This window comes from Notolabrus celidotus, chromosome 12, assembly GCF_009762535.1.
Source record: "Notolabrus celidotus isolate fNotCel1 chromosome 12, fNotCel1.pri, whole genome shotgun sequence".
Lineage (NCBI taxonomy): Eukaryota > Metazoa > Chordata > Actinopteri > Labriformes > Labridae > Notolabrus > Notolabrus celidotus.
In genome coordinates this window covers 20,333,226-20,361,112 of record NC_048283.1, presented here as the reverse complement: position 1 = coordinate 20,361,112, position 27,887 = coordinate 20,333,226, and the positions used below count along the sequence as shown (strand labels likewise).

Sequence of the window (27,887 nt, the reverse complement as noted above, 5' to 3'; positions counted from 1 at the left end):
ATTTGAACCAAACTGTCCTCTTTATGAGGTAGTAACTGGTCTTTGGCTGTTGCAATCTGACCGACAGTAACAACAGCTGTTTTCTGTCTTTCCCCTCTAGTGACTACACCTCGGCCCACAGATGGCGTTGATGTGTATTTTGAAAAGCCAGTGGACGACACTGAGCATGCCAACTTCCTGCGTGCCAAAACAGACCTGGAGGAGCGCAGAATGAAGAGAATCAATGAGGTGACTTTCATGGGGCATGAACAGGCTAATAGTTTTTTTGGCAGGTGTGTCGGACTTTCGACGGCTGATTCATTAATGTGGGAAACACTCCCAAATCTAATTCTCAGAACGACAGGTTCACTGGCCTGTACATGTTTTACCTGCATGCAGGCGAGCAGATCAATGCTGTACAGGAGTGAAAGCATTATCAGTGAACTGCTTGTACTTTACTGCGGACGTAGTTTCCTTCATGATGGAAGTGAAGGGTGTATTTTTAACTCTACATATCTGATCGTGTTTGCATGTGGGTGTTGGTGCCTCAGTATGGCTGTTGTGCAACTTCAAGAATGTCTGTTTTAACTTTTGGCTGTGGTTTTATTACATGTCACAAATGAGGTGTTTTCATCATTACCAAGCCATCTATGTAGCTCTGCACTTAAGATTACTTAAGATGTCTTTACAGATGCATGTTATGATAAGTGTAGTGTTATTTTTTAGTCAGATGTTGAAAACAGTAAGACATGAATGTTTGCATCATGAAGTTTGTTCCTCTCTTACCTACCATTCTTAATAGCTGTCAGCACGTTTCATCCTGATGAAAAACGTTGAGGAGAATTATTACTGTACCTTTAAAAAAAAAACATTGGTGAAAAACAAAGCAGTCATGTACTCATGAATGATCTGTTTTCTCACTTGAGGCCCGTTCCTGGGGGCTTTGGCCTCACCTTCCATCCTGTTTTTATAATGTCACAAACTTTTTGTATGTAAAATCTGTTTGTAAGTCAGTTCGTGTCGTGTCCTGTTAACTGTTTTGTGACATCCTGTAACTATAAATCTTGTTGTTTTATGTTTTATGTGAGTACCTGACTTAGGACTACGGATGAAATTTACCTATTGTGCTAATTCTGGCATATTTACATTGAGGCATACTGTTGAAGTGTTGATTAATGGGCATTGTCCTAATCAAATAAACTCAAATTGAATTAAATTAAATCATCAACCTTTTATAGAGAAAGTTTGCAGTTTAGGGAAACACTCTTATTTTTATTCTTATGACACTGATTTTTTTGTCTTGATTCATTCCAACAGACAACTTTATTTCCCAAATTCTTGAAGTTTTATTTTCTGTTGTTACTGAGCAATGTCAAAACTTTAAATGTAGATTAATGATATTCCAGTGCTCACTTAATAAAAGGAATTTTGCACTGAACACACTCCAACCATACAGCACAATCTCAGTGATTGCCGTTCATACATTTCATACTGCTGTACCAGATTTAATACAATGATGGTGTAAGCGATACTTTTAGCAAAAATTAAAACAAGTTCTTTTAACTCCTCAGATCATGAAGGAGTGGGCAGAAGCAGACAATCAATCAAAGAACCTACCAAAGTCAGAGCGACAGGCCCTGAATGAGGTAAACAAAAACCTGGTTTTAGTCAGTGATTTCAATTCTACCTTGGTGATGAATCACCAGATTGACTTGCGTCTATTCTGCCGTATTCCCTCATCTAGCACTTCCAGTCTGTGCTGCAAACTCTTGAGGAGCAGGTGGCTGGAGAGAGGCAGAGGCTGGTGGAGACTCATCTTGCAAGAGTGGAGGCCATACTCAACAACAACCGCCGCTTGGCCCTGGAGAACTACCTGACTGCTGTACAGTCTGATCCCCCTCAGGTTAGTCCAGCATGGAGAGCAAGGGAGGAGGGGAATCAACAGAGATGAAAAATGTATACCTTGAAATAATAACATTTGTTCATAATAGTCATTTTCTAATATATGAAGTGTATTGTTGAGAGAGTTGCTTTTTCTCACTGTCTGGTATTTCTATCCTGCAGCCAGAGCGCGTGCTGCAGGCTCTGAAGCGCTACATGGCCGCAGAGCAGAAGGACCGCAGACACACACTCAGGCACTACCAGCATATTGTGGCTGTCGACCCCCAGAAGGCTGAGCAGATGAAATTCCAGGTGTGTGTGCCTGTGTGCCTGTGTGTGTGTGTGTGTGTGTGCCTGTGTGTGCGTGTGTGCGTGTGTGTGTGCGTGTGTGTGTGTGTGTGTGTGTGTGTGTGTGTGTGTGTGTGTGTGTGCCTGTGCGTGCGTGTGTGTGCCTGTGCGTGCCTGTGTCTATGTGTGTGATGCTTCAGAAATGCTTTTTAAGATGTGAGGCTCCTTTCTGTCGACTGTGAGATGTACAGAACATTTTGTGCTGAAGAGTTAGTACGTGCAACGGATAAGTTAATAAATACTGAACTCGCAGAGGTGAACTAGCTGCATATCTCCTTTTCATTAAACTTTGATCAAAGCCAGACTTCAAAGTCAGCTTCAGACGCGCGACTCAATGAAAAAATGTTGTTTTCTTTTCAAATCTAAGACCTGTTAAATTTAGACATCCATTCTTTCAACTTTGATATCTCTTTTTTTGGTAAATATCTGAATGTTCTTTATGTCTATACACATTGCAGGTGTACACTCATCTGCATGTAATTGAGGAGAGGATGAACCAGAGTCTTGCACTGCTGTACAAGGATCCTACTTTGTATGAGGAGCTGCGTGATGATATCCGTAAGCTACCTCTCTGTTACCCATCAATCTTCCCCTGTTCTCATACCTGCTCCCCCCCTCCTGTGTGGGTACTCTCAAAGAGTAATGTTTGTTCAGCTTAGTTTTTTCTTGACCCATCACCCACAGAGGAGCTTGTCAAGGCAGAAAGAGGAGACATCAGCGAGCTCATGACCACCTCCTTCTCTGAGACCCGCACCACTGAGGAGCTCCTGCCAGCCGAGAGCGAGGAGGAGAAGGATGATGAAGAGGAGGAGGAGAGGGCCTTCCAGAACAGGCCTTATCCTCCCCGCGTTGGTAAGCATCTCCATACCCTTCATAAACACACATGTGTAAATCCAACATATGTTGGTCCACATCATCATCAGCTTCTGTTAATATCACTTCTCTCTCTTGTTTCTCCGCTAAAGACCTCCAGACTAATAAGAAAGGTAAGCTGTTCTTTTGTGTCACTACTGTTTACAAAGTTTTCTTTATCGCTTTTGTGCTGAACTAAATGTTTTTTATTCAATTTTGCCTTCTCAGTGCCTGCAGTTGATGAATATGATTATACCACATCTGAGAGAGGCCCTACCTATGAATATGAGGAAAAGGTACGATGGTGCTTAGATATTAAAATATGTACATTTTATACATATGTTATCTTTTTAATGGTTTTTTCCCCTCCTCTCCTTTTAGATCAACACTTCTGTGGAGCTCAAGCAGGTAGTCAACAAGCCTCCTGAGATTGAGAGGGATGAACTGGTGAGGCTTATGCCGAGAACAGTGAAATATTTTAACAAATCTGTTTAGAAGTTGTTTTTTTTTTAATTTTGTGCCCTTCTTCATTTTCACACTGTTCATTTATCTCTTGTTCTCTGTAGCAACCTGATGCCTTGGAGACATTTAACCGTGGCGCCATGGTGGGGCTGCTGGTGGTGGCTGTGGCTATTGCCATGGTGATGGTGATCAGTCTGCTTCTGGTGCGCAGGAAGCCATACGGCACTATCAGTCATGGCATCGTAGAGGTACGACTCCAGATAAGCCTTAAAATCAAGCTGAGTGTAGCATGACCGGAAAACACCAGATGTTTTTTTTTACTTCATAGAGTAACTAAAAACTAAAAACTGCAGAAAATAAGTCTACCTACAGTATATGAGCATGTGGCTGTATTTCCTGTGTCCTTATGAATTAACCTACTGCTACTGATGCTTTTTATAATTAACCGTTCACTAACCCTAAACTTAGGAGTCATCTGGCAAAAAGAAAGGCAGAAAACTCATTACATTTTTCTATATTTAAGGTTTTATTTCAAGTTTAGCTACTATTTGTGTCGATATTTTTGACTATAATGTGTAAAATGTAGTTTTTAGATAACTTTTGTCATTCAACTTTTTTATTGCATTTTTTTCAGTAGTTCTTTGTTCACCACAAGTTACCAAATTACATATAAGTAACACAAAACCAACAAAGAGAAGAAAAAAATACAGAAATACAGAAAAATAAAGAAATAATAATAATTACCAGTTCAAACAAAAAGTAAGATACACATAAGAAAACAAGGTAAATAAATAAAGGTAATAATAATGAAGATTTTTAGATAACTTTAAAAAATATATATATATTCTGGAAGACATCTCATGACCCCCCACTAGTGTCTTGCAACCCCCCCAGGGGGTCCCGGCCCACACTTTGGGAACCCCTGGTCTACACCACTTCGGTTCAGAGTTGATTAATCATAATGATTTCCTACCTTCAAGCCATCTAGTAGCTTACATTTGTTTAGTGAAAATCCTGTGAAAGAGCAGTGGTGCTGTATTGTTGGTAAAAGTATACAGTGAAATATTTCCTTTGTGCTCATACATGTAATCACTGGTATGATCCTATTCCTTTCCTTTCCTTTTCCATTTTCCTTGTTTCCTTGTTTCCTTGTAAGCCTTCCTTGAGAGTATTGAAGGGAGATGTGTACCGCTTTAACACATGCACACTAAATATGAAGCTAAAGCTAGCTAGTTGTTAGACTTCAGTGGCAAAGGCATTAAGACAAAAACTAATTATTTTCTTTTCTTTTATTATTTATTCATGAATTAATTTGTATTATTTTTGGGGGTCATTGAATTAGTGTGTGCTGGAGCTTTTTAGAAAAGGCTAACTCTGTGACAGCTAAACGGTAGCATAATGACAGTGGCATCCTGTCTATAAGAGACTGTAACATTAGCCTATCACTAATAGTCTTGCAAAAGACGCATTGATAGATCAACACTCATAGAAAGTCTTGATATCAGATGTGTGGGGAATTGTTAATGTGTTTCTCTCAGATAAGGTAAAAGTGAGTGAGAACATTAATGTCTCTGAAAGAATTGGAAACAAGCACAATAGTTTGATATTTAATTAAATGTAGTTCAAATCAACACATTCTAATAATAATAATAATAATAATAATAATACATTTTATTTATATAGCACTTTTCAGAAACTCAAAGACACTGTACAACTGTTAAAATCAATACAAACAAGGAACACAAATCAAACAACAGTACAATCACAAATTAAAAGCTTAAAAAGGTGAGTTTTTAATAGAGATTTAAATGTTGAATAGTCAGAGCAGTTTTGGATATGAATTCTAGTATCTGAAAAGTAAAAAAATGTCAATCTACAAGCACCAGAGTCAAGCTTGGTAACGTGGCAAAGAAGTACTAAGGGTGCATGAACCCAGCAAAATAATGAAGTGTTGTTTTTAATCTAGTATTTTGATTTGATGTCTTTATTTTCGAACATGTAAAAGAAAAATAGAAAAAAGACATACAAGTAGAAAAGAATGAATAGTTATACAAAAGAAACAAAATCAACCAGTTCCATTAGCAAGCAGTGAAACAATTTACTTTACATGTGTGAAGGGAGAAGTTAAAACTTATCTAATCCTACCCCTTCATTCACTATTTTTCAACATTTTTGATAACAAAGTTTGTAGGATACTAACTACAAGACTAGTAGGATAACTGTAGGTTTTTTGAAGTGCTAGCAGTAAGATTATGTTACATTTAGACTGCATCAGCTGTTGTCACTGTTTTCAGTCTCTATGCTAGGCTAAGCTAAGCTAACCGTCTGCTGCCCTAGCTACACATTTACTGGACAGATTTGAAAGTGTTATTTTTGTTTGTTCAACACTCACTAAGAAGTTTAATAAGTGTATTTTAAAAATGTCACCCCCTTCTGTTAGATGCAGTTGCTTCACACATTTTGTACTCGGTGCTAGCCAGTACTGCTTTTGAGTCAACTTAAGCTAAAGGTTATTGCCTTAATAGCACCTCAGACACTCCTCCTGCCGCTAATACTCCTGAACCATCCTCACCCACTTGTGACTTGAGAAGGATCCCAGATTAAATATATAAATGAAGCATTTCCTTGTTGTGGTTTTAGTGGATAATAACCCAAAGCCTTGTTTTCTCGCAGCAGGTCGACCCCATGCTGACACCTGAGGAACGACAGCTCAACAAAATGCAGAACCACGGCTATGAAAACCCCACCTACAAATTCTTTGAACAGATGAACTGAGGTACTGGGGCTGCCAACAAGTCATGCCTGACCACTTGTTCTGTCCCCCTCTCCCTCCCCCCAACACTTTTCCTTCCTAACAGCATCCCAGCTACACTCCCATTGACAATTTAATGATGTGTTACAAGTATGATGTAACTGAGTAAGTAGGGGGTACGTCCCAAACCCCATTGTAAATGACAAACAACAACCTATCATCATTACCAGAATGTGAATAATGTGATAAGATACACACTCACATCACGCATTGTAATCTAATACTCCTCTGGGTAACAGTCTGAGCATTGTCCTCTGCATTAGCGATGCTGCAGTGTTTCATTTACCTTGAAAACCATCCCAGTGGCATGACTTGACCTGTTGCCCCTCACTGGAAACTGAAGCTGAACGGTGCATAATGCTTTATAGTATTTATTTTTCAGTAGTAGTTTCTTTGTTTGAATCGTACCACAGTTAGATATACTGTATCTGTGTAGATGAGTGTGAGTGACAGCCTAGTTAAATTATTGTGTAAATTGCAAGTAAAACCAAGTCAGGGAGGGCAATTATCAAGCTATTGTGAGCTATTTGAAGGCACCTCTCATATGATAACAAACATTAAGTGAGCATGTGGATTTGTGAGGCTTCACTTGAAACACAGACTCAAAAAAGACCACCATAGACACTACAGCGCTATGTTCTGATGGTACATTGAGAACATGTTTTTACTTTTGCCCTAATAGATGATTAATGAATCGGCAAAATATACCAAATATTGAGTTTAGCTTATTAAGTCAGTGAATGAGTTATTTTTCTTTGTACTGGCACCTAAAGAACTGTAAAACAGAAAAATCAAAAGTCTTTTATTTTAATGAAAGCATGACAACTTGGTGTATGATGCTGCTGTGTTTATTTGTGTTGTTCCTGTCATTGCTTTTGAGAAGTCAGAAACGTCACCGTTCAAAAAATGGACACTGTAAATAACGTAAGAAATACATACTACTAGATGTAGACATTTCTATGATTAATTTGCATCGGTGTAATGGAATAATACATAAAAATAGTACATTGTGCTGTAACGAGAAGGAGAAACATTTTCCTAACATGGCTGATTGAAAACGGACTGTTGTTAAAACCAGCACAAGACAATGACACAGTTACTTCTTTCTGAATGTATTTAAGGTAGACGTTGAGATTCCATCCTCTTTTCAGTATACGCATCATTCCCCTGAGTAGAGCGAGTAGTGAAGCCCAACAAGTCAAACAGACAGACTTACATGCCTGCTGTCCTTCTCATCACTCCCTGTAGCAGTTTTCACAATTGGCAGGTGTGTGTGTCAGAGCAGAGGAGCTTAAAATTTGGGCATGTCGGTGATACGAGTTGTACAGAGCAGCGAGTGTAAGGAGGCCACAGCTATAGTCATGTGAAATGTCAGTGTGTGTATTCAATCTTTAAAAAAAGACCACACTCAGGCACTCAGATAATAGTAAGACATGCTGTGAGTCTTTAAATCTGCCAGTTTGACACATTTGGACTCAACAACATTGAATGTTAGTACTCTATAGATGCGATATTTAAGTTTCTAGCTTTTCACTGAATGACTCATTGTAGGTTGTCATATTTATGATCAACATAGTACCCTGTATAGGTAAGTGAAAAGGGGATTGTCCCCTTTTTCTAGCTGATTGTTAACTGCTTGGTGTGTCAGGTTGATTTCTGTTAGCCTCTCAATTCTATCAGACCATCTCGATTGAGGAAGGTTATACTGTGGGATGTTGCTTTTTTTCTCATCAGTCTTTTGCTGTATGCTATAGTAAAGATAATCTAAACCAAAATCAATTCATTTCTGATTCATTTCATTCTGGCAGGCGTTTGCTTTAAAAGCCTACATTTGTCCATTTGGAGGAAAAGTCATTTATTCATAAGTTGTGTTTTTCTTTTTTGTAGAGTTTGCTTTATAATGAAGCAAAAAAAAAACTTTGACTATCAGAGTTCTGATTTAGCATCAATCTTCTGTTTCTCTGGTTAGGCAGGTAAGTTGCAGGTTGCGGTTGTGTTATGACGGGTGAGGAGAAGTCATAAGCCCTTGTATAATTTGTACAGCTACGTTAATGAATGAAAACGTTGTATGTTCACAGTTTAAGTCAGTTGATCTTGAAACCATAGATGAGAATAAGCTTGCCTGTGTTTCCCAAACCACTGAAGGTTTCCTACCAGCATTTAGCAGACGTAGAATGGTGTATACTGTAGTTACTCAAATCACATTTGTACGTACGTCCTCTGTCAAATTCTAGACTTCTTTGTTGGTCTGTCCCCTTATTTCCCCGATGAAATATAAACAATGTTATTGAGATTTTAATTGCTGCATTATTGCCTTTTACAATGCTGTGTTTTGGATGTAATTATTCTGTATTTTTTATTTATATGTAATAATCAGTTGGATCAAGGGTCATGCTTTTCACCTGTAATGTAAATCTAGAGGCTTGTATGAGAAAACAGTGACACATTTATAACATTTAGAATAAATGTGAAATAGAGACAGACCTTCGGCCTCTTCCTAATTGACAAGGAGTGGCACAAAGCACAAGTAGAACCAAATGACTCAATTTGTGTGCAGGTTGATAAATGTTAGTTATTTATTGCGTCTGTCGGATTTCAATTATACTGCATTGAATCTAGAGATGTTGATAGCATCATTAAGAGAGAGCTGTTCTTCATTTTCATTCAGACCTTTAACCAAAGACATGCTCCACAAATACGCAGACAGATACCAATTTGGAAAAAAGAAAAAGTTCTCTGTTGTGTAACTGTAAATCTGAGAAATTAGAACTGGACAAGCTAATAAATAGTGTAATAAAATGAATGACCCATTACATGACGTGTCTGTGCTCTTTTAATCCCTTCTGCACATTTTCCCTTCATCTAAGAAGACTGGCGCTATGTTCACACGATAATGGAACTTCTTTCAGTCTTTAGCTTCTTTGAGACTGCAGTCAGGAGATTAAAAATGGTCCATGATGTAAGCTGAACCTCATGGGGGAAAAGCCACAGTCAAAAAACCTTAACCACAATGGAAAATCAGGTTTCTCACCACCTTTGCTCTAACTGTTATTTCTTTGGAAAAAGAAACCTAATGTTCACTTTGAAAACATATTTCCTACACACCTATGAATTAACCATTGAATGACCAAATACGTTTACCACATTGCACAGTGTTTCGAAATAATGATGTTTAACTCGTGAGAAATTACACTCACAAAAAGCAACATGGGTGTCTGTTTTATCAACAGAAGTATAACATGAAGCTTCTGTTTTATCAATTTATGTTTAGTGGTTAAACATTTTGAAATCATGTAGTTTTAACACAACATGCAAAATACTTAAAACTACAAGATTGCTTTATGTCAACACAACTTAATGGGTTTAGGTAGGTATCCCATCTTCAATACCTCTCCAGAGTAGAAGGTGGCAGTAACGTGTGACAGGCACTATTCATCAGCCAAGGTAGCATGCTTCTGGCAAAGAAGAGTCATTACAGGGAGTTGGGAGAGATCACCTGTGACTGACTGCAATTGGGAGCTGGTGGCCAAGTGGTCAAAGCGCCCCACAAATCGAGGGTATAGTCCTCTTCGGAGAAGTCGCCAGTTCGACTCCCGGCCGGTCAACCATCTGCTGCATGTCTTCCTTCCCCCTCTCTCTACTCCCCACGTTTCCTGTCTCTCTCCAGCTGTCCTGTCAATAAAGACAAAAAAGCCCCAAAATATAAATAAATTTAAAAAAAAGCTATCCATAATCATATTTTACAAGTTATTGTGACCCAAGACAATTAAGTCAGATCATACCTTTAGTAAATATGTTGAAACAACCTCTACAAATTAAACTGGACCCAAACATTGCAAATAAGTAATGGTCACGTCAATACTTTATGTTCACTCAACATATTTACAATTAGTTGGTTCAACAAAATTGCGTCTCGCTAAATGAAAGCATTTAATTAGCTGGAAATTCTTTCCAGAATTCTATTACATTCACCCAACAAATTATTTCTTTGAGTGTACAGCTTCTCCATGTGATAACATGTGACTCAATGTGATACAGTCGATAGTTAAGCGTCTGTATGATAACAATCATAAACAAGATTAAAGATAAGGTTTAGTGCATATACATACAAAATGCTGCTTTGTGTGTATAATCAAATAAATAAATCAAGATAATCTTTGCTTTTGAAAATAAAACATGCAGCTTGTTGTCCAACATTTTAACTGACACCTTCTCTCTTGCAGTAGTTTTAGGCATTAGAACAGACTTGTTAAAAATAGGCAGTGTTCTTGCTGATGATCTTATTTGCTTTCGTATAGGTGACAAAAAGACAACAGTGTGAGTTTGGTTTCATCGCCAGCTAAAAACTTGTGCAAACAAACATGTGCAAACAAACATGTTTCAATAAGCCCGTCTTAACGAACAAAGAAATCAAAAGCATATCATTTACATTAGTTTTCAGTAAAGTGGTAGTCCTGACACCATCCACACCAGACACAGTACTGTACTTTAGATTATTTAGATAATAGACATAATGAGCATTTTCCACATAACTTCATGTAGTGCAATGATTAATGACTGATGCTGTGGAGTGAGTTAATTCCCTTACCGTCCTTTGTGTCTTTTTTTTTTTTGCTTTAATCAAACACTATCCTCTGATCTTTAATAAACATCACTTTCTCAGTGGAGATATGGTTCCCAAGCTCCAATTCACCTGAGAGTCAACAGCAAAGGCAGGCCTCACACTTCCTTTACCCACAAATTACAAAGAAGTGTGAAGCCCCAGCCCCAAGCGCTTCGCAGGTACATCTTCCAAACCACAATACTGACGGGTAGTCCTGCTCACCCTGATTACCGTGAAAAGGCTTTGTGGCTATACAGTGACAGTTTGCCATTGATGACTTCAGCGCTCATCAGTCATCTCGTTCGCAGTTCCTCTGAAGTCGACTGCTTACACTCATGCTATTGTGGTAACGTAAGACGACTCATATTAACCCAGACTTTTTATCACATCACAGGTTGAGTGTGCATTTGTTTAGTTCAGTAGCACTTTGATTCATTCAACAGAACAACAATATGGAACCCCTGAATGTGCAGAGATTAAAACGTTTTTGATGATAGATCAAAGGTTTTATTTTCATGACACATCCATACATGATCAAATAAGACATTTACATCATATGAGATGCGTGGGTGCTAAAGGTCAAGTTAATGTCAAATGTGCATGGGCCTGTGCAGTTAGACACCTCAGTGAGTCAGCATAGATGCAGAAGTAGGGGGGTTGAATGGTGATTGTTGAACTGACAGTAAAGGGGGATAGCAGGTGCTGTGGAGTGTGGTGTGGGGGGCTCAGTCTTGATATTACTGGTAGGTGAAGCCCTGCACATCACCACTGGCTGTGTCCTACCCTTTTAGCACCAACTGACATTTAAGTGTTGCTATAATGCTAATTTTTTTCAGAGGAATAGATGAGATCAGACTGTCCAGTGATCTGAGCAACACTTTACTGTCAGTGTTAGCGCCGAGCAGGTACATCACTAAGCCCTTCGTATCAACATATCAATGAATACATTTTTGCGCACACGTAAAAACGTGTACACTCAAAGTTATCTTTACAAGATGAGAGGATCTGTTTAAAAAGCACAACCACTGAGAATAGAATAATGACCTTGAAAAAGCTGTTGGTTGCTCCTTTCCAAATGCAACAACATATCAAACTTGTGATATGCAGGAAAACCACATTTTTTACACTTAAAAGGTGACGAAAACAAACCTGTTGTGTTGATCTTTAGATGCAACACCTTTGGAATTTTGTGGGAAATCAAGTTACATTTCACTGTGACGTTTGTGTACTTCAAGCGATAAAACTTTAAAGTCAAACACAACTTTAGGGATTCTTAATTTGTAGTTAGTTTGTGGTCAAGTTAATGGATGAACCTGGGATTTGCTTTACAGACGCTTAAAAAACTACAGTCTTCCTCCTGCTACAATGAAAGTTTAGAACTATAACAGTTTATTATTACTTAACTCAGGACACAGACACATCACCCACTGATAGAGAGGCAGTATACTAAAGGTAACATAAAGGTATGTTAAATGTATTTAAGATCACTTATTAGGTGAGTACAAATCTACTATTTACTCTACAAAGTTAATATTTAGGGAAAAAATACCTGACGAATCCACAAACATGACATGGAACTGCTTCCTGAATTGATCAGTTGTATGGTTTACTTCAATCAGCCAATTTTGTAATCTTTGAAATATTATTAACAGGAGACCCAACATTTGGCCAATACTTGAAATGACCTGGTTGAATAGAAAAAGACGGACAGAAATACTCAAGACCCATTGATGAACAGCCGTCTGCTGCAACCATATAGACCAGGAAGTGAGATAAAGAGTGGGGAAGAAAGAAAGTGATGGTGAAAGTGACAAACAGGCAGACAGGCAACAATACAAGTAGCAAGAAAAACTTATAATGCAAGAAAAATAAAGAAAGTTATATTCTTTAACAGTTGCTGTAACAATATAACTAGTACAATAATATTAATACTAATAAAACATTGTAGCAGTGAGGATCAAACAAGTCCACTACAGCAACAACGATCCACAATAAACTTTGAGACGAGCATTACAAAAATACAAACATTTTGGATAAGATATGTAGTCAGTAACATGAAACGTGGATGCACAGGAAAAGAAGAAAAGAGAGAGAGAGAGAGAGAGAGAGAGAGAGAGAGAGAGAGAGAGAGAGAGAGAGAGAGAGAGAGAGAGAGAGAGAGAGAGAGATTGATGTATCAAATCCACTGGCAGTTTGAGCCAAAAGCAGCATAACTTGGGGTTGACTTGGGGTTTGCCCTAACCAAAAGCTTTTATCAAAAAGTAAAGTTTCAAGCCTACTCTTGAAAGTACAGAGTGTCTGACTCCCAGGCCATAACTGGTTGATGTTTTAACAAGAGGGGGTCTGAATAATTAAAGGCTGTGCCCTCCATACTACTTTTGTAGACTAGCCTACATTCACCCAGCCTGGGTAAACGTTTAAGCCATCACCATTAGTATTCATAGATAGATGTGTACCCAGATCTGTCTTTCACTGATGATGTTCTTCAAAACTGCTTGGTCTCACAGTAATACGCTCAAATTTGGTGTGCCACACGTCTCTGTTTGCACCAACAGATTTAAATCTAGATTACCTCTCCAGATATGTTAACCGCTATGCTGATGACACTACACTCTGTACTTTGTGATGGACTTCTAGATATGCATCAGACAAAAATATGTGAAAACATTCACTATTTTAGGAAGAGCAGGATACTCATAAGCAAGCTGAATATATCTAACAGTCTCAAATTATACTCAAAAATAAATGGGTTTTCTTTCAGACTCTTGATCATGACCATTATTTACCATATAACACACTCCTATCTTCCCACTGCAGCTCTTGTATTCATGCCAGATGTGACTTCAAAGGGCTTTTGCCATGTGATACTACATGAGCTTACACTCTTCTATTATTCAGATATACTGCCATCTGCTCAATATTTGAAATTTACCGGCAACCTTGGATCACAGCTGTTGAAAAGGAAAGTGCACATAGATTTTCACTTTGGCTGTGTGTGACTGCTATTAACTTTTTGTTTCTGTTTGTGATCGACATATTTTCTTCCTCCACATAAAGCATGTGCGAACTACTGACTTAATGCGGCTTTGTAACAATTTGAAAAGGTTGGTTACACTCGAGTTGTCTGATTTACTTAAATATCACATGATTCAAATAATAATATTTCATTGATGGTTTACAACCTACATAAGTAACACTTGCAGAGCCAGCAGATACAGAAAAACAATAAGACTGATTTAAACAGTTCTTCTTGCCTCTTGGCAATAGCAGGCTTAACATTCACTCTCCTCCAAACCCTGTTTTGGTAACCATCAAAACCTGATGGGAATATCTTCCTCCTTAGCTTCTATATGATCCTCTATGCTCACCAGTCTTCAGTGGGATTATACCTATAAAGTTTGCTTTTTTAACCTTTTCTATATATCCAGAAATAACGAGTTTATCTGATCAGATATCAGAAAATGTTTTCAGTGAAGAGAGCAAAAACATTACTCTCCTGGTAGACAGGGGTCAAACTTCATTGTTAAGTCCACTTCCTCAAACACAGTTCCTGAAGTGAGACGTCTCTTGGGGCTTCATGCTTGTCATTGATGAATTCGTGTGACATTGATGCATTTGTCAGCAGTGATCCACAGTCAAGCAGTGGGGTTATGTTTTCAGTTTAAAACCAAAAAAAGGATAGAAAACAAATGAAGAATTAAAAGATGAGCCAAAAACCCAACATTTTAACATGTTGCATCATCTCATCATACTAAATTCTGTAAAAAGAAATAGGCCGTGAATAAAAGCTGGTGTTAACAGCCAAAGTATTCAAGGCAAACAAAGGCGTTATGTTGTACTCTATAATCAAGGTCTTCTAAACTGACCAGCACTCTACGGTTGGCCTATTTTTACAGGTTTTCACACCATGGTGTGACATATCTAAAAGGACAAAGCAGATATGTATATTTAAAAGGTGCAGGTTTCGGTGAAGCCAAGCCCTACATATCAGTACCACCGACTTTTTGTCTGTATGCTTCCTGTTCCAGATCAGGGACTTTGAAGTGGTTTTTTGTCTCAGCACAGAACAGTATATTAAAGCAGTGACCAGCATTTACAGCATGTACAGGTATGCAGCATCAGTGGGGCTGCAAATATCCTTCAACCACTGTCCTCATTTATCTCCCTCTTTGTCAATCCCAAACGTTCACAGACACGCACAAACAAACACAGCTTTAAAGTTGTGTAAAATAAATTCATTTCAGAAGTGTTTTTATTTGTGTTTATGTTGTGCTTTGAAGTCTTGTGTATCTATTATTTATTTAAGCTGTCTACTTAATCCAGCAATTAAGAACTTTGAATGGTACATTAAAATGGTCCTCCATTCTGTAAGCTAAATAAAATATAAATAAGACTGGATAACTTAATGGAAAGTTATCATCATTTATCTCAAAAAACAATTAATTCAGCACCAAAATAAATGAACCAATAAGGGAGAGAAAAGATGAAGAGGAGGGACCGTAAAGATCAAGAGGAAACAACTCTGTACCTAACCAAAGTCTGTACCCTGACAGACATGTCACTTTACAAGTCTCTTCACAGTCATGATGCAAGACTGATCATCATTCTTCAGGGAAAATATTCACTGAAAAGGTAAGTGTCTGACAAAGCTCGCTAGCTTCTGAGGAAACCACAAACAAATACACTTTAACTTTGCTCACCTTTGATCTGCTGTGAACACAGACTAGCGTGCTACTACTGATGTTCTCCAGCACATGGAAACTTGAAGTTGTCTTCTGACCATAGCTCTTTAAATATGAGCATGAGGAGGCTGTTTTGAGATCAAGTGCTATCTGAGGATGTTAAAATGCATGCATGCATGCACATTCCCCGTGTAAAGATTAATATAGCACAGGAGCAGAAAGACATGCTAACTGTGTCTCTGTGAGAGCGTGCTGTAAAATTGAGCAGCATCAGGGGGAATTACATTATTGCACAAGCCAGGTTGTAACGAAGAAATGTAATCTACATACTGTATATGAAAGATGTGGACAGGTTTGGCAAGGACTACAAATTCTGAAACTGAAATAATATTGTTATTATTATTACTATTATTATTTTATTGAGCAGGGAGCTAAATAGGGCACGTCAAAATGCAAAACTTAAATGAAATTATGCATTTCAGAGCTCCATTTTATTTCCTAAAGCATCACAGCAGTGTGAGAATGAAGACTGCTGTGAGACAAAATGCAACAATCACTTGAACTAAAGATTATGTATTAGTGTTTCAAAGGCTCCAGTATAGCAATATGTGTGTATGTTTAAATGTAAAGGAGAACATCGCTTTAAGGAGAAATTGACTGTTTATTACACAATTAAATATGAAATTACTCTAAGAAGCTGTGCATAATCAACTTGCTTTAAATGAACTGTGAGCTACACTTGCTCTGATCTTATTCAATCTGAAATACAGTATAGAGCATCGCGTTAACCTGCACAATGGTTTGGTATCATCACATTGCCAATATTACAAATTACAACACTGCTTTGAAAAAGGAATAATAATAATGATAATAATACATTTTATTTATGGACGGCTTTCAAGACACTCAAAGTCACCGTACAATGCAACATGCTTTATTATATTTAAATCTATATTTAAATCTATATTTATATTTATAATATTATAATGAATTGTCATTATTATTATTATTATTATTATTATAAGTATTATTAGTATTAGTATTATTTTTATTATTATCATTATTATTATTATCATCATTATCATCATTATCATCATTATCATCATTATCCTTATCATTATTATTATCATTATTATTATTACTATTACTATTATTGTTACTGCCACAACCATGGGAATTATCCTAAAATGTAACCTCTATTCAACAAGAACAAACACCAAATTAAATACTAGTATATTTAATGCGGCATGAAAAATTTTATTTACATTAGTTAAGAATTTTTATAACATTTGCCAAAGATTATATTTTTGTGTCCCAGTATAACGATGATGATCGAGTAGTCTACCGATGTAAATATCGCAGTGAGAAATGACAACTACTTTAAATTCACAAACGTAGCCTCAGTAAAGTGATGCATCCTTGGTTTGAATGTTAAGTTTTCTGCACGCCCTCAGCACTGTGCACTTTACATGCAGCTTTATTTTTAAAAAGAGAAACTAATTCTAAAATCAAAACTTAACTTTGTTGCATGGCTCTCTTCGAGCATGTTAGATCTAAAGAGAGGGTTCTACTCTGATACTGAAGCTGATGTAACATCACTGTCATTTTCAGATTTATGGGCCTTAACATCATTTAGATTTAAAATCCTCACATTAAAACCATGTTTTAATGTGAGGATTTTTAACAATAAGCGAGAGAGGGATTTGAAGTGCGTATAAATGTGCATGCACAGCAAAAAAAGGAATTCCAGTAAAGACAGCAAAATGTCATTTTGTTTCACAACTACTTTCCATTTACAGTCACTATCAGAGGATCGAATGGAGTTACAATTGAGAAGAAAACAAAACCTTGGTAATAACTCACAGTACTTGTGACCTCTGTAGCAGCGACCGACCACACACTGTATAATCATAAAAGTTCAATACAGACTACAGACTGTGTGAACACGACAACTTCTCAGACTTCCGGTACTTTCGGCACACAGCGACAGCATTTTCATCCATGTATTTTCGATTTTAGACATGCAATTCCAAATATTCTTGCAACATACTTAAATATTTACATATTCCACCCCTGAACACTCTTGCATTTGATATTTCTCACCTCCAAATATGGTCTTATTGTTATTGATGTTCAAACTTTACTCATGTTTACTCTGGTGTACAGTCATTAGTCATAGTTTCATATGCTGGTAGGGCTTTTGTGGCTTCAGAGTGTGTATGCTAGTGCTGAATATCAAAGCTTTCACAAAACTGAGCACATTTCCACAAATCCACCAGACATTAAGACACGATATCAGACATGGTTTTGACAGAGGACAGTTTTTCTTCACATATGAGTCTAAAAAAAAAATTTTTTGAAGATAGAAATATTGAATTGTGTCCCGATAAAAATGACAGTCTAAAACCAGCAAAACTAGCAGCCTAGGTGTTAAAAATTCATTTCATTACTGGACTAACCTCGGTCCTAGTCTGCTGCCTCAACTCTCACTTTAGGTAGTGTTGTCTGAAAATGATGATGATGAACATTGCAAACCACAGAGAAATGATTCCATTAATTAAAATCCAATCCTTGCTGTTGATTTGCAAACTGATTTTCCTTTTTACAATCAAGCATTTTTAGAAATGTCAAATTGCTGATAATGATCTGAGGTATAAATTTAGCTCATACTAGCACTGTGGGAGTCTTCTTTGTTTCTTTGACCTTCTCTAATCAAAATTCTTGTCATATTTGCTATCTAACTCAGAAATGATCCGAATAAACAACACCCAGTACTTCCACTTCCTGGAGCAGGCAGATGCTCTTCGTCGCTCTGGGTCTCTCTGTGACGCCGTAATCTCAGTAAAGAGTCAAACTTTTCAAGCTCATCGGCTGGTGTTGGCTTGTGCGAGCAGGAGACTTGCGCAGCTTTTAGCCCGTGGAGACACAGACAGCCCAGTTCACTGCACCCTGGAGTACTTCTCACCCCACACCTTCCAGCAGGTTCTTGATTTCACCTACACACAGACTCTAGAGGTTTCTGAAGAGGACCTGCACCTGCTGCTCAGAGCGGCACAGCTACTGGAGATGCAGCTACTGCAGGAGCAGTGCTGGGAGCAGCTGGACAATCTCCCCTGCAGAGATATAAAAGAAGAATTTTCAGATGTCAAAGAAGAAGAAAGTGGAGAGGATCCAAAGCCAAAAGGTAGTCCGGTTGGGGAAAAGAAACTTAGAAAGGAGTCTTTGCTGATGGAAGAGGAAGGCCGCAGCATCATCACAGAAAACAGTTCACCCTCTGATCCTACAGAGCACCACAACAGTCACCGATCCTCAATAAAAAAGCCCAAAGTGTCCCCTGTGTCCTACGTCAGAGACAGTGTCATCATCAGGCCTGACCCTAGCAGCTCATCTTTCTCTCCCCCCTGGACTTTCCCTGCAAACATGTGGGGCTCTGTGAGCACCCTGAGGCACATAGCAGAGTATGCAGCTCACCCTCTTCAGCCCCAAAACCAGTTTACCCTCTTCCCTCCCCACTTGCTCCCCCTACTTGGCTCCCATTTCCAAAGCTCTGTTATGGGCTACTCAGCCTTTCATCCAGGCTACACACAGAACCTGCGCCCTGTGTCCAGAGGGGTGGGGAGCATCATCAAGCAAGGCCTGTTAAAACGAAAAAAATCCAACCATAGAGTGCTCACAGGGGCTATTCAACCCAAACAGACAAGGTAAGGCAGCTCTCAGACCTGATTTTGGAAACTTTGTTTACCATTTCAGTCATATTCTCCATGTTTTTCCTCTCACACAGTCATTCAGAATCCCCTGATCTGCTTAATTGTTCCCTTGCGACAGCTCCTGTACCTGACTCACTGCAGTTTGTGTAGACGGCGTGTTAGGGCCTCTAACTTTCCAACTGATGTGGTTTCATCAGTTAACCCTTCCCTGTCAGTCCTAGTATGACAAACTTTATTTGTCCAATCTAAGTTTCCATACAATCATTACACCAAAGAGCTGAAGACATTAAAATAATTTTCCATTTAACAGTATAGAGTTTCTGATTAATATTTTTTGTTTGATTAAAACAAACCAAACTTTGAATTAATTCTGAATGAGTTAACCAATCTCTTTTTGTGTTACTAGATAATGTGAAACCCACTTGACTTTTGTTTTTGGGTGATTTACCAACTTTTTGAGGTATGCATGTTGTACAGTGTTCCACTCATTGTAACCAAACACTGTGCAAAGGGGAGCCCCCTAAATTTCTCCCCTCCTTTGCACTATTGAAGATTTTCCACCCACTGAAAAAGGGTTTCAGAATTTTGACCTGCTTCTTCTGCACCAGAAAGAAAATATTCAAATATTCAAAAATGTCTCTTTGTCAGTGTCACTTAATTACAATGTTTGTTCCATTGTAGGATTGTATTCATGTTAAATGAGCTTTCACCTAGAATGATATTTGTAAATGTCCTCCTGCATGTTTCAATAGGAGTATCTTTTTGTGAAGCAGTTATAAATATTGAAGGTATTATTAGCCATTTTTTAGCAACTCAGCAAATGTATTTTGACTATTTTGTGTAGTTACCATGAGGAACCAAAATCCACCACTGAGAGGGTTAAAACCTGCCGGCACTGCAGTACAAGTCTCAATGTTGGTCCAGCTTCCACGGCATCAGGTGAGAATGTGACAAACATAAAAAAAAAAACTACAAATACTATCCCACAAATAACATTATTGTCAATATATAGAAGACAACAGTAGAAGTATATCTGAGATGAAACTGATTAATATAACAAGATAGAAAGAAGGCTTCTGCCGTAACCTCTACCTTCGGTAGACTCCCGCTACATACATTAAGCTACGCAATGGAAAGTGATAAAGACAGTTGTGGTTTCAAGAGCTACGGTGCAACAGGAGCAGTGTGGTTAGATACAACGAGATACATGCTGTACAGTATGTACTGCAACATAACAGTGGTTAACTGAGACAAGTTAATACACATTTCCACACTTTTTTTACAAAATATCAAAAAGAGCATGAGGAGCTAATCTCTGTGTTTGCGTGTGTACATGTGCGTGTATAAGCACTTGAAGATAGCTACTGATAAGATAGCCAGCTGTGTAAAATCCAGCTGATTAAAAGAGTTTATCTGATATTTGATATCGCTGCTCAGTGGAAATTGTGCTCCACCAGATAAGGCTACACAAGTGAGTATACACAACTTGGATCTCTTGGAGTACATAATGTTATAGAGACCCTTATTTAATTCAGTAGCCTATCTTTAATTTATTATTCAAAAGGGAAAGCAACAAGAGAAAACAAGAGAGAAGAGAAACAACACATAAATTGTATGAATGCATTCCAGTTCATGTCGGTGCTACCCTGCCTCATTGTCATCGTTTGCTTGTTTTTACCATTGAAACTACTACATTGACATGTAGGTTATTTGAAAATATGAAGCACTATCTTTGTTCGACATTGTCTCGTGTAAAGTGAAAACTGAAGGGAAATATTGGACAGGAAACATGCTAAAAGCGACAGGTCTCAGCATGCTGTTTTTATTGTGGTGAGTGTTCAATTGTTGTGGCGTTTTACTTTTTTTTACTAAATTTCCCCTACTTCAGACCCCCCTCCTGTTTCAGCATCCTGTCTACACTATAAGGGCCTTAGTCTTTTCTTTAGAAACCTTGAAAAACTATAGGGTCAAAAAGCATTCACACTTGCTAACTTAACCTCAAAGATCACACCTTTGTAACTGTTTCAGAATCACTACTGCAGCAAAGGCGTGTGTGCAGAGAGACAGGGAAAAAAAAGAAATGAACTGTATTTGTTGCTTGCAACAGGATGCTTACCAAAAATGACTTGTTGTTTTAAAAATGGTTCAAATTATGTATTTCTTATTTTATGTTATTCCAAAAATTATACTTGCATATTTTCTGATAAAATGTATAACTGAGGTACAATCTTGATTTAGAGTAATTATACATGCTGTCATTTGGAGGAATATTACTTTCTGTTAATCTGTTGAGGATAGTTTCATAATGATTTATTTGTAAAACTCAAAAGTGAAAGAGCATCAACACAATTGAGAATAAAACAGACTCACATTGTTTGTTCTGTTTGACACCAAATAATTTAACATTTAATTGACAAATTGAGGCTCTTAAAATGAATTTAGTTCCATTTATCACATAATACATCCCCAACTCTAAAGAAGATGAGATGCTGTGTAAAATGTTGATTACAGAATTATTAAAAATAGTGCAAACACAACATAGCAAATGTTGAAACTGTTTTTCGGAAAGTGAAATGTTGACTCTCTCTTGACTGATAGAGAGATCAGCTGCTCGATAGTCTGACTTCTCCTTTGTTGTATTTGTCATTTCAATGTGTGACGAGCCGTGACTGCATACAGGCTAGATCAGCACCTGGACTCTTCTACTACGGAGCCATGCTACTGTAGTATACGCAAAATGTAGTTTGGCATGGTCTAGCCGAAATTTGCTCGGTCTTCTCGGAAAAGAGAAGGCAGCATATTTTGCTCAAAACATGTATTGTTCAGTATTAATGGGGCCTTCCTAGACGTGTAAGCCACCCATCCCAATGGCCTTATGCATCCCTGTGCAATCACGTATGCTAGCTTTGGAATTATGCACTAATAAAAGATGGGTCGTCTCTTTCCTCTTTAGAAGCAGAGGATGTAGAATCTATGATTTCCAAATGGATGTCAAATTTTGTCAAAACATTTTACATAATTTCCCAACTTCTTTGGAAATGTGGTTGCAAGGTATTTATCTTTACACAACACAAAGGCCAAAAACAGTAAAAGTACTTTAAACAAACTCAACTTAAAAAATACTGTAGCATATACAAAAATAACCATGAGATTCATAGATTACTGTGTAACAAATTTGCCAGAGCAGGAATTGATCTCAGTACCTGGTAGTTTTTTTTTGAATATCCTGGCCACAGGGTATTTCAGGTTCACCACAACATTCACACCTTCATTTGTTTCTCCATGTTGTGAACACAGGAGTGTGTCAGTTCTGCAGAAAGGCTAAAGTGTTGCAGTGTGAACCACAATCCCATCGACAAGAACACAGAGGAGAAAAACCGTACCAGTGCCAAATCTGTCCCAAGAAGTTTAGTTTGAAACATCAACTGGACACACACCACCGAGTTCATACCGGTAACTATGCTTTTCAACCTGCAGCGGACTAGAACTGTGCTTCCAGTATCCATTTACTCAGAATGTTGATTGTTTAGCTGAGGATGAATACATATACAGTAAGTATAATTCATAGATGATTTTGTCTCTGTAAGAAACCCTAAAAGTTTGTTCTGAGTCTTATAGTGCTGCTGAGTTCCTACTGCTTAGACATCAGCAGTGGTGGACAAAGTACACAGCTTCATTATTTAAGTCAAAGTATAGATCCTCCAGGTCAAATATTACTCCAATACAAGTGAAAGTTGCTCTGTCAAATTATTACTTGGGTTAAAGTACTGAAGTACTTCCTTTTAAAAATACTTAAGTATTCAAAGTACTTTTTAAAAAATCTCAAATCTCAAACATAGGAGTACATTCAGTTACATTATGTTTATCTAGAAACCATTACTTGAAATCTCTAAAAACTATACCATGGAATAAAAACAGCAACTTACTCCAAGCACAGACAACTTAGTTTGAAATGTTCATCTAGAATTAAACAAATGTTACGTAGCTCATCACGCTTTCTCAGGTTGGACAGTGAATTTTTGTATGTTTGGGCAGAGTGGGAAACAGGGAGAACATTTCAAACGATACGTATCATTCTTCATTTCAAAAACCTTTAAAATAGGCTGAAGATATCGCCATGGGTGCTCAGGTGGAGAATTATATCCATCATTACCACCTCTAAATGAAATGCTCTGTGTTGGCTCCACGTTCAACCGTGGAGACGCACGATATATAGGTATGACTAAACCACTGAGACAAACAGAACTACACAAACACAGTTTACTGTCTTAGGGATCAGATTTGAGCAAAGAGAAGGAAATTCATGAGCTGACTTCAAATATAAAGTAGAGAGTAACTAGAGCACTGATAGAAATGTAGTGGAGTAAAAAGTACAATAATTGTCTTCTGAATGTAGTGGAGTAAAAGTAATAAGTTTCCTCAAAAAATAATACTCAAGTAAAGTAGAAATACTTAAAAAATGTACTTAAGTACAGTTCTCAAGTAAATTTACGCTGTTGCTGTCGACCACTGGAAATCAGTGATCATGCCGTATCACGATGATAGGGGGTTTAATATTATGGGCCATTACAGCAAAACCTACAATTAACTCATTTTTAGGACTTTTTTTTTTGTCCAAAATGTATTGGCTAAGTGAAGTTGGGTATCTGGGCTGTTACAGGTAGATTACTGAAAATCCAGCGTCCAACAGCTGGAGAGCAACAAGAGTAGGATAGCCACTAAGGACTGATGTTGCTTGAATCTATTAGATTAGTTGGCAAAGCCAGGAAAATCAGAATGATCATTGTTAGAGTAACATAGTAAGTTCACAGCAAAAGAGGGGATTAATGACTCATCTTCCAATCATACTGGGAACGACAGCGACATGGAAAATTGGCCAACAGTATGTCACAAGGAGGTCACTTCATATGCCTGTAGTTCTGCAGCATGTGGCATGGCCAATCAAGTGCCTCTAGGGCCCAGCAGTATGTGGCAGTTTCTACACAGGTTAGCCATTTAAAGAATTTCCTCAAAGCAAGGTTTCTATGGTGTGCGATGGCATTCTTGGTGTCATGCTGTTGGCCACTTTTCAATCTGTAAACTGTTGCATACTGGCTCATGCAGTTGTTTAAAGAGACCGTCTTTTGCTAACGTTTTTTAGCTTAGCTTTTAAGACTGCAAATATTTTTGTTTGTTTAAGGTACACATGGCTTGTGTTTTTATTTGACATCTTCAGGGCTTCAGTTACAGATTCCCTACAATCTTGCAGGCAGGTCTCTACAAGGTTTGATACCAAAAAAAGTCACCTAAAAGGAATGGAAAACATGCAGACTTGTGTGATACAGAAAATGTATTGATCAAAGGTGAACATGCTGATGTGATAAGCAGCATTATTGAGAAAAGCAAACAATTCCTCAAAAAAAATCACGATTTGTAATATAGTGTTTTAGATGAAATTTCATACTCAAGGGAAATTAAAATTTGACTTTATTTTTCATTTTTTAGAAATTTGTGGAGAGGTCTGGGTAGATTGCATTAAAGTGGGCCTGAAGGGTTAATTGTACCATGAGATATATTCTTTTCTATTAAAGAGGCACACAAGGCTCAATAAAGTGTGACCAAGTCATGTTGCGGAATACAAATATACAAATGTTAGACCAGAGCCATGAAGCCCTCTCTCAACTGCCCCCCTCTATTTTAGGAGAGAAACCATTCGAGTGTCTTCTCTGTGGTCAGCGCTCACGGGACTACTCAGCCATGATCAAGCACCTGCGGACTCACGGTGGGGCAGCACCTTATCGGTGTACAGTGTGCCTGGAGTTCTGCAGCAGCCTGGTGGCCATGCAGAGACATGTCAAAGGTCACCCAGTGCAGGACTTTCCCCCGGACTGGAGCATCAACAACACCTACCTGTACACCTCCCACATCTGAATATCACATATGAGGTGACAAAGCTCTCATAAGTGTAGCTTTAACTTATCCTTCATACAAACATACAATCAAAAGTGCCTCATACACAGCACACACAAACAGAAGTAAGTCAAAAACTGACAACAGTTTAAATTTCACAAGACTTAAAAGTGACTGCAATCGATGTTAATATATATGTATATATCTTTTTTAATTAACTCAGAAAAACTATGGATGAAGTTGCAAAAATCAATGATGAAATCACATATTTCTGTCAAAACCATGACTTCAAATTTAAATTCAGATTAAATGGATAGGTTTAACTTTTAAAAAAAAATTACCCATAGTGTTCTTGCTAGATAAAAAAAAGTGAAAGAGGATCACTAAAAAGAAATGTAAAGCTTATAAACAAGTAGAAGAAGTTTCAAATCCCTCCTCTAAGAAATAGGTAGCTTAAGCTTTGGGGTTGTGTGTTCCATTTTGTTTTATGAGTAGATATTCTGGCATCAGCTTTCTATTGTGTCATATTGTGTTATCCAGCAAAAAGGGGGTTACAATTGCTCAAATGGTTGATAATAAAAGTAGGTAAAACTGTTTTCATGAAACATGGATATCATCTTAAACCAGAGTTATGCATTGCAAGATGTTCTGCTTAAACTTACACTGCTTTGTATTCAAATGTACAACATTATAACAGCACTTCTTCCAATGGCATGCCTGGCAAAAGTTATGTTAAGAAAAGTGATGACCAGATCTTATTAGGGGGTGTTTGTGCATTCAAGACAGATAAACAGCTAATCTTCAATGAGAAACAGGCGTCTCCCTTCTTTCATTATTACTAGACCAGAGAGTTTAAATTAATTGTGTAAACTCAATAAGTTTGACCTAGGTTTATTGTGCCCTCGTGTGGCCAACCACTGTAACAGCCATTATTTTCTGCACACCAATGCATCACAGGGTCATATTGAGGACAGTGGCTAAGAAGTCATAATCACTGTTAATACGTTTCATAATTAATAGAATGCAGAAGCAGACCACAATCTCTAACATGTATTGTGGGTACGTCTGAATCTCTGCCATTCATACTTACTGAGAATGACCCCTTCGAATTGAAAGTCAAATGGATTTGCCAGATTTGGCCTAATGCACGCCCATATAGCAGGTGGGCCAGGTTAAATTCTTTTCCCACATGTCATTCTCCCACTCTCTCCCAGTTTCCTGCTCTATCCAATGTGTTCTGAATAAAGATGTAAAAGCCCCAAAATTATCACTTAAAAAAAAATTTAAAATTAAATGTATCCCAGTCAAAGTCGAATACCAGCCTTTAAAAATGGTGACTGCCCCTTGTTCCTGTGTTATTTTACTGAGAGAAACGCAGGCGAAAAGGCTGTGAGAGTTTTCTTCTGCATAAGTTAAAACAATCTTGAACCTTCTGACTGCTTGTGAAAGAAATGCCAGGCGAATCCCATATGTGGAAATGTGGTAGTTTCAGTAAGACAGTGCTGACGCACTTTCACAGTCAGGACTGTGGTGAGGGACAGATGGGGTAACTGGACAGTTGATTAACATTCCTTTTACAGGAAGAATAACGGTTTGAATATTCTGAGTAAATAAGTCTGGGTAAATACCAAGCAGTATCTAGCAACTACTATACCTCTCTAAAAACACCATACAAGTCACAGACTGTGAAGAGCTCATGTGTTTGCACTGTGCGTATGAAGTATACTATTTATAAAGCATGTTGTTTCCTAGATGGAGCTTTGAGTCCTGTTTCCACTCGAAGCTTCTTTTATAAAGCATTATTTCAATGTTTTTGGTGTGAAAAATAAATGTGTGTTCATTCAACCACTGATTTGAATTGATTAATATGTGATAAATATGTGTAAAAGAATCCCTGTGAATCCAATAAAGCAGCTTAAACAACACAGCTGTCTGAAAAATTCTTTGTAAGTTGTAAAAATGAAAAAGATGTTTAGATGTTCAAGATAAAAGAGGGGCTTCAGGAGTAGAGGGTGACTCACTTCAAGGGTTTCACTTCCTCATTAAGTTTTAATGACATTGTAACTCTTGCTTTGGCTACATGTAGGGACTATTCCATCATAATTCATTAAATCTGTGAGGCACATTTAAAACCTTTCTGAGTTTGGTCTTGATCACTAGCAAGGCTGAGCATGTGTTTTCTTAGATTCAACTTGACACAAAGATGTCTAAATATTGCCATCCTAAGTATGAACAAAATTATTATTTACTGTTTCTTGATGTTCAACAAGACGTGCATTTATAGTGTAAAACTAAAAGGCTTGTGTCTGAAACCTCAAAACCAGATTATACCTGCATATTCAATCAAAAGACTTTAAGTATTTATCCGTGTCAAAGTAAAAAATAAAACCAAAAAGTAAAACCAAAGTTGCCTGGGAGACAGATATCAGAGAACTTATTTCGGACAAAACTTGTCCATGTATGTACCCGTGTAGAGGTATGTATATTTATGTATGCATATGCTTTTTTAGGGGTATGCGTATGTATGCACTCATGCAGGCTTGTCTATGCTTAAACATGTCTGTGCAGGCAGATTTATGTATAGATTAATGAACTACCTATTTCTAGTTGAGGTTTTGGTCACCTATACATTTTTTCTGTTCTCTTCTGTGGTTGTGATAGGATTGTACTGC

General features: G+C 37.7%; 2 protein-coding genes across 4 annotated transcripts in view; both read left to right on the top strand.

The window, feature by feature from the left end:
- aplp1 (amyloid beta (A4) precursor-like protein 1) overlaps window positions 1–9,147 on the top strand; it is a 51,210-nt gene extending 42,063 nt beyond the window's left edge. For 2 of the 3 annotated variants that reach the window (XM_034697572.1, XM_034697574.1), the window contains 11 exons: window positions 101–228; window positions 1,551–1,625; window positions 1,724–1,882; window positions 2,044–2,172; window positions 2,667–2,766; window positions 2,893–3,060; window positions 3,174–3,194; window positions 3,289–3,356; window positions 3,442–3,507; window positions 3,627–3,770; window positions 6,196–9,147. In XM_034697572.1, the coding sequence (XP_034553463.1) occupies window positions 101–228; window positions 1,551–1,625; window positions 1,724–1,882; window positions 2,044–2,172; window positions 2,667–2,766; window positions 2,893–3,060; window positions 3,174–3,194; window positions 3,289–3,356; window positions 3,442–3,507; window positions 3,627–3,770; window positions 6,196–6,297 (1,160 nt within the window). In that variant the 3' untranslated portion in view covers window positions 6,298–9,147. The remainder of the gene's footprint in view (window positions 1–100; window positions 229–1,550; window positions 1,626–1,723; window positions 1,883–2,043; window positions 2,173–2,666; window positions 2,767–2,892; window positions 3,061–3,173; window positions 3,195–3,288; window positions 3,357–3,441; window positions 3,508–3,626; window positions 3,771–6,195) is intronic. The other variant, XM_034697573.1, reaches the window with a different exon arrangement.
- A 6,340-nt stretch (window positions 9,148–15,487) lies between these two features.
- Window positions 15,488–27,121, top strand: zbtb32 (zinc finger and BTB domain containing 32). Its single transcript, XM_034697592.1, has 5 exons — window positions 15,488–15,569; window positions 18,366–19,320; window positions 20,171–20,265; window positions 22,624–22,779; window positions 25,007–27,121. Exons 2-5 carry the CDS (start codon window positions 18,368–18,370, stop codon window positions 25,234–25,236), a joined length of 1,434 nt encoding a protein of 477 aa, XP_034553483.1. The 5' UTR covers window positions 15,488–15,569; window positions 18,366–18,367; the 3' UTR covers window positions 25,237–27,121.
- The last annotated feature ends 766 nt before the right edge of the window (window positions 27,122–27,887 follow it).